This window comes from Morus notabilis, unplaced genomic scaffold (assembly GCF_000414095.1).
Source record: "Morus notabilis unplaced genomic scaffold, ASM41409v2 Scaffold2508, whole genome shotgun sequence".
Classification (NCBI taxonomy): Eukaryota; Viridiplantae; Streptophyta; class Magnoliopsida; order Rosales; family Moraceae; genus Morus; species Morus notabilis.
Genome location: NW_010360863.1, coordinates 49,458 through 60,948, shown reverse-complemented (window position 1 = coordinate 60,948; position 11,491 = coordinate 49,458). Strand labels below are relative to the sequence as shown.

The 11,491-nt window shown below is 34.8% G+C and overlaps 1 protein-coding gene across 1 annotated transcript; it reads right to left on the bottom strand.

The window, feature by feature from the left end:
- Nucleotides 1–5,875: 5,875 nt before the first annotated feature.
- Nucleotides 5,876–10,134, bottom strand: LOC21386254 (phosphomannomutase/phosphoglucomutase). The gene is made up of 7 exons (XM_010097419.2): nt 9,437–10,134; nt 8,642–8,905; nt 7,287–7,803; nt 6,816–7,015; nt 6,619–6,731; nt 6,345–6,485; nt 5,876–6,213 (listed from the first exon to the last, which is right to left on the bottom strand). The coding sequence occupies exons 1-7, from the start codon at nt 9,986–9,988 to the stop codon at nt 6,132–6,134; spliced, it is 1,869 nt and encodes a 622-aa protein (XP_010095721.1). The 5' UTR covers nt 9,989–10,134; the 3' UTR covers nt 5,876–6,131.
- Between the last annotated feature and the right edge of the window lie 1,357 nt (nt 10,135–11,491).

The following is an 11,491-nucleotide window of genomic DNA, read 5'->3' as shown; positions in this document are numbered from 1 at the left end:
TTATTTTTTTATTTTATTATTATTATTAGTAGTTTTATTATTATTAAAATTATTATTATTAAATATTTTTTATTAATATTAATATCTTTATTTTTATTAATATTAATATTATTATTATTATTATGGATCTTCTTCCATGCGAACAACCAAACACGGTAATGTAATATTCCTGAGAATTTGTAAAAGATTCCAGTATGGAACCAAACATAGTAATGTATCATATTACCCTCCATCACTTTCCTGGGAATATGATTCCTACTGATTCCTGCATACCAAACGCCCCCTAAGTGTTATGTCATGGGAATCCCACAACTTCATACTTAAGTTTTCATTGCATGGAACTCTTTGAACTGTACGCGCTTGACAATACAGTCTCTAAATTAAAAATATTGATAATTAAGCCCTTAAACTTCAAAATTTATTACATCGATAGAACTGTCTTGTACCTCTTACGTGGATACTTTATCAAGGGCCAAATTATAATTTAACAAGAAATTATATTCTTTTTTAAGGAAAATTTTCATTTACTAAATTAATAAATTACATAAAAAGTCACGAATGACCACAAACAACAAAAGAATATGACCCCAGACATTGATTCAATCCACCTGTGAAGACGGATGAAGGAAATGGCCTAACACAACTGTCGAGACCTAAGAAGAAAAAACCAGCTCGACACAAACAAAATCGAGTGCGACCAAACCTTGTTAACAAAAACCATTACAGTAGATGGATAAAGTCAGTCGACCGAGACGAAAGTCTTAATAGTAGGAACACAAGTGTCATGATCTAGAAATAAATTTAGGTGTAAATAACATCCATAACTAATTCAGATGAGTGGGATACATAAACACAATTAGAATATGGGGAAACCACATCCCTTATTACAATACATAAACTTGTCGAAAATAATGCCTTTATTAAAATTAACAAAAACTATTAAAATTACGACTAGTCTCAGCCACGTAGAAAGAGACGCCAACGACAAGTCAAATAACCATTGTACAAAAGTCAAAGAAATTGAATCTGAACAGAGTCATTGCAACAAAAACAGCCTAAATGATACCCATGCGTCACATTTCGCCAAAACCTCCTGCTCCCCGCACTAACAAAAGCCGCCAAGCATCCATCTTTGATACCAGATGCCTCAACACATCTATTGCCCCTCCCCTGAACCATATTCATGAAGGGCCAAGACCCTAGACCAATAGCAATACCAGACTCGAACTCACTAGATCGTTGCCTCCATTGCTAATGGAACGTGCCCATCAACCACCGACTACTCTTGCACGACCTCAACTACCGTCTCAAGGGCCAAGAGTCTGGCGACCAGTTGGTGGCAGTGTCAGACTCCGGTCTTAAGAAGGGATTCCAAACTCAAAGTCCTAGCCACCTCATGAGAGAGAAAAAGAGAGAAAAGAGGTTTTAATGATTATAAATTGTATTCTTTTAAACAAAAAGAAAAACTGAGACATTAAAGAAAAAATAATTTTTCCGGTATTCTTTTCTTTTTGTGAACACTTGTGTTCTCTATTTTTTTAACTGTTAAATCTGATTAAAATCATACTAAATTAAAAAATATATAAAATAAATAAATTCTCATACAGATTTAACGGTTAAAAAATATATAACACTAGTGTTCTAAAAAAAAAAAAAAGACACCGAAAAAAGTCCCTAAAAAATAAAGAAATCTTGCCGGTGAATAGTTAACCATCACATCGGTTCCCTTCTCTCGTACCTGGGAAAAGAAAAACTCGGGCAATGGAGACTCAACCAAGTATATTTTTTATTCTGATATAATAAGTTATTATAAAGCGAAAACGACTTTAAACCCAAAGTCATTCAGGAATTCTGATCGTAAGAGGATTCGCTTTTCACTATTAATTGGATTTGATATGATATATATAATTATATATAATTATATATATATATATATATATATAGACTACGTCTACATCCGCGTCTTCCTATCATGTCATGACTTAGAAAAATTATTTATGCCTTGTACGTATTGTCAATAATATGGGTCACGATATGATTTAAAAATGATACGAATTTTGTGAGTTAGGGTTGAGAAAAAAGAGGTTCGAGTCAGAATTAGATCGACCTGAAATTGACATGAAAAATACGGGTCAATTTCAGGTTAAACCCGCCTAATCTGAACACGATACGAAACTTATAAAAAACTAAAAAAAATATATATTTTTCATTTCATATTTTAAATTTTATTATGAACTTGTGATATCATGATAGTTATACTCAAAATCTTATATTATTATTTGCTTAATTTCAATGGATGTTATTGTAATTTAGTGTGTTATGAATTTTAAGTTATTTCTAATATATAAAAAACTAAATAAAAGTATATAATTTTCGTGTTAATTTCGGGTTCACAGGTCAATTTCGTGTCACGGGTCATTTTTGAGTCGTGTCGTGTCAACTCGTAAAGTGGTCGTGTCGTGTTCGTGTTGCGGTTTTTAAAAAATTTCGTGTCACGGGTCGTATTCGGGTTGACTGTAAATTAAAAAAAATGATTAAAACACGACACATGACACGAATTACTACCTCTACTTGTACGTAATTGTAAAATGGTTTTTAAAGTCGTAGATGACCAACAAATCATACGGAGTCTACTGAGATTTTTTTAAGAATTAGAAACTTCTTGAAATCATTCATGTCAGGAACTTTCTGTTTCGTTGTATTTCATTAATAATTGTTTAGTAATTTTCTCTTTAAAAAATTATTGTTCTGTAATGGATTCATTGAAGCCTCAAGGAGTACTCAGGGGTGTATACATAGAAGTCAATTCAAACCAATTATACGCTAATCCAATAAAAGGGAAAAAAAAAAGTAATTAAATGTAATCCATTTTGAAAAATACGGTACTTTCCTTAAACCAAACATTACAGTTATAAATCTTGTAGAAGCATCATGATTCAAGAAAATAAATAAATCATTATGATAAAGAACAGTTAAATGTCATTGTTTATCCGAAAAAGCTAGATGATTTCTTCATCCACTCTTTCGGATTAGCGTGCGCATATTTTGTAAGGCAGTTAAAATCAAATCCAAAAAAAATAATAATAATGATAGTTCTTTCAAATTGTCCTTTATTTTAAGTGTCGACATGGATCTGACTTTCAAAACCAACAAATCTATCAAGAAATTAATCCTAGAAAACGGCGTTACTAAGACACGGGTTGCTTAAATAACACGTTTAATTTTGCATGCGTTGCTTATATACCAGCATAAAGTCTTATTTATTTCACCGATTCGATTTTAAAATTTGAGTTTTACTACAGTAAAAAATTATCATAAACAGTCACATCTAATTTTTTTATTACAGTAAAAAACTCTCACATAAAGTCACATCTCAACTTAAATTAAAAACTTAAATTAGTAAACTGAACGGGTCTTATGCTCATTGATTAAAAAAAAGAACACAAAAAGGGAGAAGCATAAAGTAGTACATTACAAATTTGCAATAGGAATATATGGCCTTTATCTTGATCTCCAGATACCTACTGTGTGTGTGTTTATTGAAGGAAGCTACATGTGTATATCATTATCTATAATTGATATAAATCTCGTAGCGAAGCATTGATTACTCATATTATTGTATGTTTATAGTAATATTAGCTTGATTCTATTTTTTTCACGTTTTTTGAGAAAGAAAAAATGAAAATATTTTTAAAACAGCGTTTGGCGCAATAAAGATAAAAAACAAAAATGAAAACGATTTTTTAGTTTAACGTAAAATGAGAGAGAAATAAAAAAAGACTTTTAGGAGAAGTTTGGTTCATTGATTAGAATCATAAGATTAGAACTATTTTCGATTTATGTGTATTTTTTGTGAGAGAAAACACTGTAGCAAATCATGAATCATGATTCGAATCGAGGTACGAATCCCCCAACCAAACAACCCCTCATTTTTCATTTTTTATTTTCGTTTTCTCCTCTCTCGAGCAAAGAGAGAGAGAGAGACATTAATGCGTTTTTTTATACTAAAAATAATCTCTTGATAAAACTACTAAACACATTTTCAAAAATAATTTCTATTTGAGATTGAAAACGTTTTCATTTTCATTTTTATACAAAAAATAAAATCATTTTGAAATAAGTTTCAAACGCGCCCATCTTTTGTCATTTTGTCTCTTCTATTTTTCTCTCATTCATAGAAATGCTACATTACTTGCCAATTGTCCTCAAATTTGAAACTTGAAAGTAAACGGCCTTTTTTGAATACGTGCGTGCAGCTTGCATATAAGCATATACTAGAATGGGATCTATTTATGGCAATTGTACCTTGATCTCTAGCTACGTGTACATATATATCTTTACCCTGTTTGACACAAATTTCACAGTGAAGCATTAATTTATCGTATTTTTTTTAAGGAAAATTGCATTTCAAAACAAAGAAATACAACCACTAATTCGGAAATAAACGACCCAAATATATTTACGGATACAAATTAAATGACCCTAAAACATAAGAAGTCTTGACCCCAAACATCAATCGGATCCACTAATAAATTTGAATAAAACGCTGAATGAGCATAAACGTGCACCGAGTCCCGACACCCGAAAGCTCAATAGGCAAACTAAATATCAAGCACAAATAAGGCTCTTTCAATAAGACCACTACAATCGATGAAAAAACTCGATCGATCGAGATCAAGAAACCTAAAGCACTAATGCCACCAACAACACCGCATAGAAACAAATCTAGAGGATTAGACACATAACCCAAACCGAAGAGTGGGGAGACCACCTTCGTTATTTCATAACAAGACGACAAACACTCTAAAAACACACAAATACATAGAAATGACGAAAGCAACATCGCTCTTATTTGAACAAAATAAAAACTAACTAAGAAGGTCTTGAACCGCACAGAAGAAGATTCTAATGCTAAGATAGCTTCTGAATCCAAGAGGAGAACAGCTGCACTGCCGGAAAAGGGAAAAGCTCTAGACAAACATCCAAACCACCAACAAGAGGGAAGCAAGCAACGCCGAGACCCACCAAACCACACACCTCACCGGAAGCACCATTGTGCTGAGAGGACCAGAGCGTCCAATATGCTAGCCCAATTGGGTTCCGACAATCCCCCAAATGGCGGCTGAAAACGCTACCTCCACCCCCTCCAATTGTACAAAGATCCAACACTAAAACGAATACAGATTCGCCCTCAAAACCCATCTTCATCCGATCCTCCGCAAGCCCAAAACCTACCTACTAGGGCCGGGCATCTGGTGACACGCCCAAAGGTGGCGCCGGACTCCGGCCCTCCCAAACGAAAAAGATGAGGCACTCAAAGAAAGTGACGAAACCCTAAAGGAAGGGCAAAGTCGAAAGACTGAAAACGTCAACATGTTTATTTATTTTAATTAATTTCTCGTATTGGTGCATATTTATAACATTATTCTTTTATTCTTCCCTCTCTCTGTGTCTCTTGTATTTAAATATCTTCAACTATGTATGCTTGGTATTGGTGCACATTTATAGCATTATTCAACCAATGATTTCCATTTTTTTCTTGTTGAGTATTGCTATAAGGTACCGGTGGTGTTAAGTATCATCTACTAATAAAATGTGAGTCTTATAGTGTGGAACCCACAAATAGGCGCATCTTTAATAATGCTGCTTAACACTGGTAGTACCCTTTTCCTTTCAAAGCCCTTGACCCTTTTTTTATTTACTACATTCTGCTGTGCTTTAATAAACATGCTCTTGAGGTTTAATTTCCTCATCAAAATAAGGTTATAATTAAACTTTCCAAGCATATTTCCCCAGAGAATCGGAAAGAAAGACATATTTAAGCAATAACAAAACCAAAACTAATGAAACAAGCATTTGGAAACAGAACTTGAGCAAACCAACTATCCACCAAGGCTGTTATTACTCCCTTCACTTTATTGTTTTTCAGGGGTATACTGGTATATATATGAAACCTTGGGATGTATTACATTAATGACGTTGTTCAGACTAATTACAGAATCCCTCTTTACAGTTTTACCCTTGTCACTATACATGATCATATATACTTGTAACACTTCAGTACCAAATAAAATGATTTTGATGCTCCTACATTGAGCCTTGCTCTAGATCTACTTCCAAAGACTAGCTATTTAGCTTCCTTGTCCACTTTTGACATAATTTTCAATCTGGCTAATGTCTAGAATACTATCCAATTCACCTGCTAAGAGAAATCTGCAACCAAAAAAAAAAGCCAAAAGCCAAAATAAATCACATGACAAAATCACTATATTGGATCCAACACACGTCATATGTTCAATTTAATTGAGGCGTCATATTTTTGTTGAGTTGTAATTGTGACATACTTATCTATGAGAACTCTTGTCATCGTTTGGCAACCTCCGGGCACAGATGACTGCATATTTACGGCAATATTTGGGTTGTGAATGCTCTGCCTCAGGTGTATCCAACCAAACTGCCCATGTTCCTTATCCGAAACTTTTGCTCTGAAATTCATGAAGTAACATTATTTTTTTTCCTTTCTTTAACTAACACATGAAAAATATAATTTGTTGCTATTGAAAATTCATCATACACCTCCACATCAATCCAATCGAAATGTAATTCGGATCTTAGTACCTGTACATGTGCGCGTCGATGGCGGCTGGAGTGTCGTTTAAGTCGACAAGGCAGCCTTCACTCACCCAACAATCTCCACAGGCGTCCAATTCCCACCCTTCAAGTTTCCCTTCCTAAAGAACAAGTAGTATAATTAAGTACCCTTTTGCCTTGGTTAAAATTCAGACTAATTTTCTCACATTATTGCTTCTTAGTACCTCAACGTAGTCCCGGAATGTTTCAATGGCCTCAATTCCTCTTGCCTTCGCATATTTAGGCTCGGAGATTATGTTCATCCTTAGCTCAACAGACTCCAATGGCTCCTCAAGATCTTTTATGAGACTACCAACGCCTTCGTCCGATCCCTCGAGCTTCATCCGCACCATCTCAATTATGATCTTCACCACCATGTAAGCCCCTATTGAATACAATAAAACATGGAAATAAGAAAGACTAAAATCCAGAGTCTGTGAAATTACAGATTATTTCATGTTTAATACTGGAAAAATAAAAGCATAAATATGCATAACCCCATACGTGAAAAGCATTAATGATGCTCTTTTACCTAATTTTTAACTAATCCACACAACTTTGCTCTGAACATGTTCAGGGGACAATAACATTCTTAATTTTTGTAGTATTTCTAGCACCATAAATATCACGCAGAATAGTACTCTTTTTGTACTTACCATCATCAAGAAAATAGTTCTCCTTAAGAGCGCCATGGCCAGAAGTTTCCATCATGAGATGAGTCTCAACGCCATCCTTGTTCAGCTGCACTCCCTTGTCAATAACATTCCGGTACCCGACCCGGTACAGGCAATGGCGACCACCTTTACTAGTGACGAATCTCGTTAGCGCCATGCTAGTGCGAGCATCGGTCACAATGGTGGTTCCAGGGTGTTCCCTCAGCACAATGGCTGACATGAGAGCAATAAGTTTGTCCCCGTTGATCGGGTTGCCCTTGTTATCGACCACACCGCTGCGATCAACGTCAGTATCAAAGACTATTCCAAGATCAGCGGAGTTTTCGAGCACCGCGGCTCTGGTGAGTGCCATGGCAGTTTTGTCCTCTGGGTTGGGGATGTGGTTTGGGAACATTCCATCTGGGTTAAGGTGGAGAGATCCAAAGGTGTCTGCACCAAGCTTGTCTAGAACATCCCATGTGAAGAAGCCTCCTGATCCATTTCCAGCATTTACTATTATCTGCAATTTTGGATCATTGGCACCACATTGTTAAGGCCTTAGATTTGTGATACACACAATTAATAACATGGCAAAACAGCTGCTATGACAGTGCTACTAATTTTAGTGCTCATCAATTGGCATTATAAGCTTTATATTGGTCAGCTTTTTGGGCTGAGAATGCTCGTTGTCATAGGTTTAGTTGGAATAGTTAGAATATTGAAATGCTAAATGAAAAAAGAACTGAGTGATCTTATCGCACGGCCAATCAAATCTTACCATACTGTACATCCGTGACGAAGTCAGAAATTTTATCAGTAGTGCAGGCTAATAACTTTAACAAAAATTTAATTGAAATCAATATCTATCGCGGGACAGATTAATTCAATGGAGGCTATTTTATATACATCAAATATATCATATAATACACATTTATATGTTATATTAAAAATTAAAAATTTAAGTGGGGATATACTAGCTACGTCTATGCCGTACATAACGATTTTTCATGCATTAAATGATGGTTTGTAGAGGGACAGTTGAAATTTTTGTTATTTTCCATACTATAGAATAGATCACACTCCATAAAATTAGAAGAAAATATATGAGAGCCTACTATATAAGATTGGAAATCTGATATGTATCCAACATATAATATTTCGATAGACATGTTGCATGCAGTTACAAGACTTCGTGTTCAAGTGCTTAATCTGTAAACATAAATTACTCTAATCCTAAGAAGTTTCAATTAAAATAAGATGAGAACGTATTGAATTGTTAGCATTGATCAGATCATTTTCGTTACATATAGACGAACCGAAAATCAGTGAAAAATTAAGAGAGAGAGAGAAAGAAAAACCTGAAATCCTTGGAGTGGAGTGTCGTAGTGAATTGGATGGTTTACTCTAGCCTTAATAATCTCCCGAAGGTGTTGTGCGTAAGCGCTCATGAAATCGACTCTTGTCGGAGGAACATTAAGCAACGTCGACACCTTCGTTAGCCGATTAGCATACTTACGGGCGGCTTTGCCGCATATCTCCTCCACATCCGGTGAAGTTAGCCCTCCTTTCTTCGTGAAAAATTTTAGGCCATTGCGTGTGTAGGGCAAGTGCGACGCTGTCATCTGCGCTTATAAAACACAACAAAGTCTACATTACAATTTGATTTTCCAATTTCTTTTCTAGCAAATTTAACGCATAACTAGATTAGAATAGAATAAGTCTCGGTAGTCTTGTCTAAGGGCGATTTTATTATTCATGTGATGTTTAAGTTTTTAACATTCATTTTAAGAGTCAACCAAGGGAACAGGAAAACACGATAATAGTTTCGAACTCATGTTGTACTATCAATAAGAGTCCTTGACTCTGAAATAACAATTTTTTTTTTTTTTTTTTAAAGGACTCTGAATATACCATCTGGATATATTAGCTCTTCAGTGTAGTATGCTTTAAAGTCTAATCAAGATTTAAATCTTTAAATCTAATAATCAATTTTACACTCCCAAAAGAAAAGGTCTGGCACTAGCTACTTGTCTTATCCTTCACCTAATTATCATTCGTTTAAGCGAGGTTTAATGTTTAGCTAGCTTTTGTTTTTCTTTCTCTTAAAACAAATTTATGAGATTGCTGTAATTATCTGGTGTATTTTATACTACCATGATAGAAGCGTCAAATGCAAATGGAGGCAAAACTGTGCTCATGAAGCAAGCGGGAGTGGTGGCAAGTCCCATGTCAAACACAACGCAACCTGCACGAGACAGCCCAGAAAACACCGCAACACTCAAAGAAGGGCCTGATATTCTGGGGTCTTTGCCAAGTGACACTCTCACATTCTCCACTGGCGTCTCAAGCCCCTCGATGACCCACTCCCCGAAGCTCTCCGCGATGGCCTCCACCGCCGGCGGAGTGAGGTCCACCGTCCTATTCTTCTCTCCCTCCAACGCCACTCCCCGCACGTCTGATCCATTCTGGAGCCTCCTGATCTTGTCCATCTCCTCGTCCACCACGACGACATCGTCGTACTTGGCTATGCTCGAAGATTTCAGGGAGATTATAACAGGTTTGGATAAAGGCGGTGAGGAGAACGGAAAGTTTATGTTGGTGCTCTTGAATAATATTGGTTTTATTGATGTCCTTCTGTTTGATAGGAAGCTTGGATTTAGATAAATGCTTTGGTTATTTTGTGGAGATGATATTGAACAGGCCATAAATATTGGTAGTGTTGTTTATCTGTTTTTTTTTTTTTTTAGTTATGGGATTATTTGGCGCTATTTTGGTATTGGTTTTGGTTTTTGAAAGGTTACAAAGCAAATTCAGGAGGTTGGAAGATAAGATGCGGAGCCAAGAAAATGAACCATAGCCTTACGATATGAAATCAATATCTGTAAGAAGAAAGAAAGAACAAATATCTTGGAACAAACTTCCAAATGCTTAATAGATTTTTCTGTTGTTTGTTTGTTCATGAAGTGCAGTTGATATTTCCCAATGTGAAAGGGAAGATAAATGGCATATTCTTTGCATGGTACTAAAACTAAAGTATATATGGTCTCGTTTATATGATATATAGATATAGATATATAGATTACAGAACTCCATAGGTAAGTGAAATTGTGTATACGTCAATTTTCACATCTTTTTTTCTGTAAGATATATAACATTGTACAAACTGCAAAGAGGAGGCAAAGATATGAGATCAATGATTTAGAAATGATAATTCCATACTTGGGTAAAGTATATTATACTCCTGACCCTTTTACAAAATTAGGGACTCGTTGAAAGGCCAAATTTTTGTGGAGCCTCTCATGATTTGAGTCTTGAGACATGACTTGGAATATTGTTCTTATACTGGGTGAAGACCACCTAAAGAAAGGGGTAACAAAGCTTGCATAATTCAGCCTCGAGTTTATAAGCATCCATAATTTATTATCACTCTAAATCGTAAAAATCCTGAAGGAAAGTTTGTTTGCACAACTATATTAGTGGGGGAGAACCTGCAGGCATTTATTGAAAGTCAATCCCAGGTATGAAGAGCTTGCGTTAGCTTTATTTTCTCAGTGAATTTCTAATTTCTTGGAAAAGAATTCCCACTTGCTATGCATAAGATATATCAAATTGTCAATTTATCATATAATATTCTTAAATTAGTCAAATTCAATACTACTTTAGTTAAATACATAGGTAAAAAGGTAATAAGCTCTCAAAGGAAAAAAAGAAAGAAGGTGAGATAAGAATTACCCTTTCTTGTGTTGCATGTTATTATTTTGGTGAAGTTAATAACAATAATTAAACAAGAAAATAAAATAAAGAAGAGAGACAGAGATTTATCATATTTCGGCAAAGTGTTTATATTACGGACTAAGAAAAAGGAGAATGCTCATTGATAAAGAGTAATATGAATGAGTCTCTATATAAGTGACATTACAAGTAAATAATCAAATAAGTTGCTCAATATTAAAATTAAGAGATTTTCTAATATAAAAATAGAGTATATTTTATTTTTGACCCCGAACTTTACTCTTTTTATAACTTTATCCCCAAACTTTGAAAATTAGTCTGCACACCCCCTGAGTTTTGAAATGTTATTAACTTTACTCCTGCTATTTATCTAATTAACAGTTTTGATGACATGGCAATGGCTATGGAGATAATTAATAGATTATTTTCACAAATGTCCCTGAAATATACCTTATTTCAAAATACCTCATAATCTA

Bases quoted from the DNA above. Each gene is read 5' to 3' on its own strand.
- LOC21386254 (XM_010097419.2), bottom strand. From the start codon at position 9,988: ATGGCCTGTTCAATATCATCTCCACAAAATAACCAAAGCATTTATCTA. The intron at 7,804-8,641 runs GTTTTTCTTTCT...CCAAAATTGCAG, and splicing joins CTCCACTCCAAGGATTTCAG to ATAATAGTAAATGCTGGAAA. The intron at 6,214-6,344 runs GTATGTCACAAT...TTTTGGTTGCAG, and splicing joins ACAAGAGTTCTCATAGATAA to ATTTCTCTTAGCAGGTGAAT.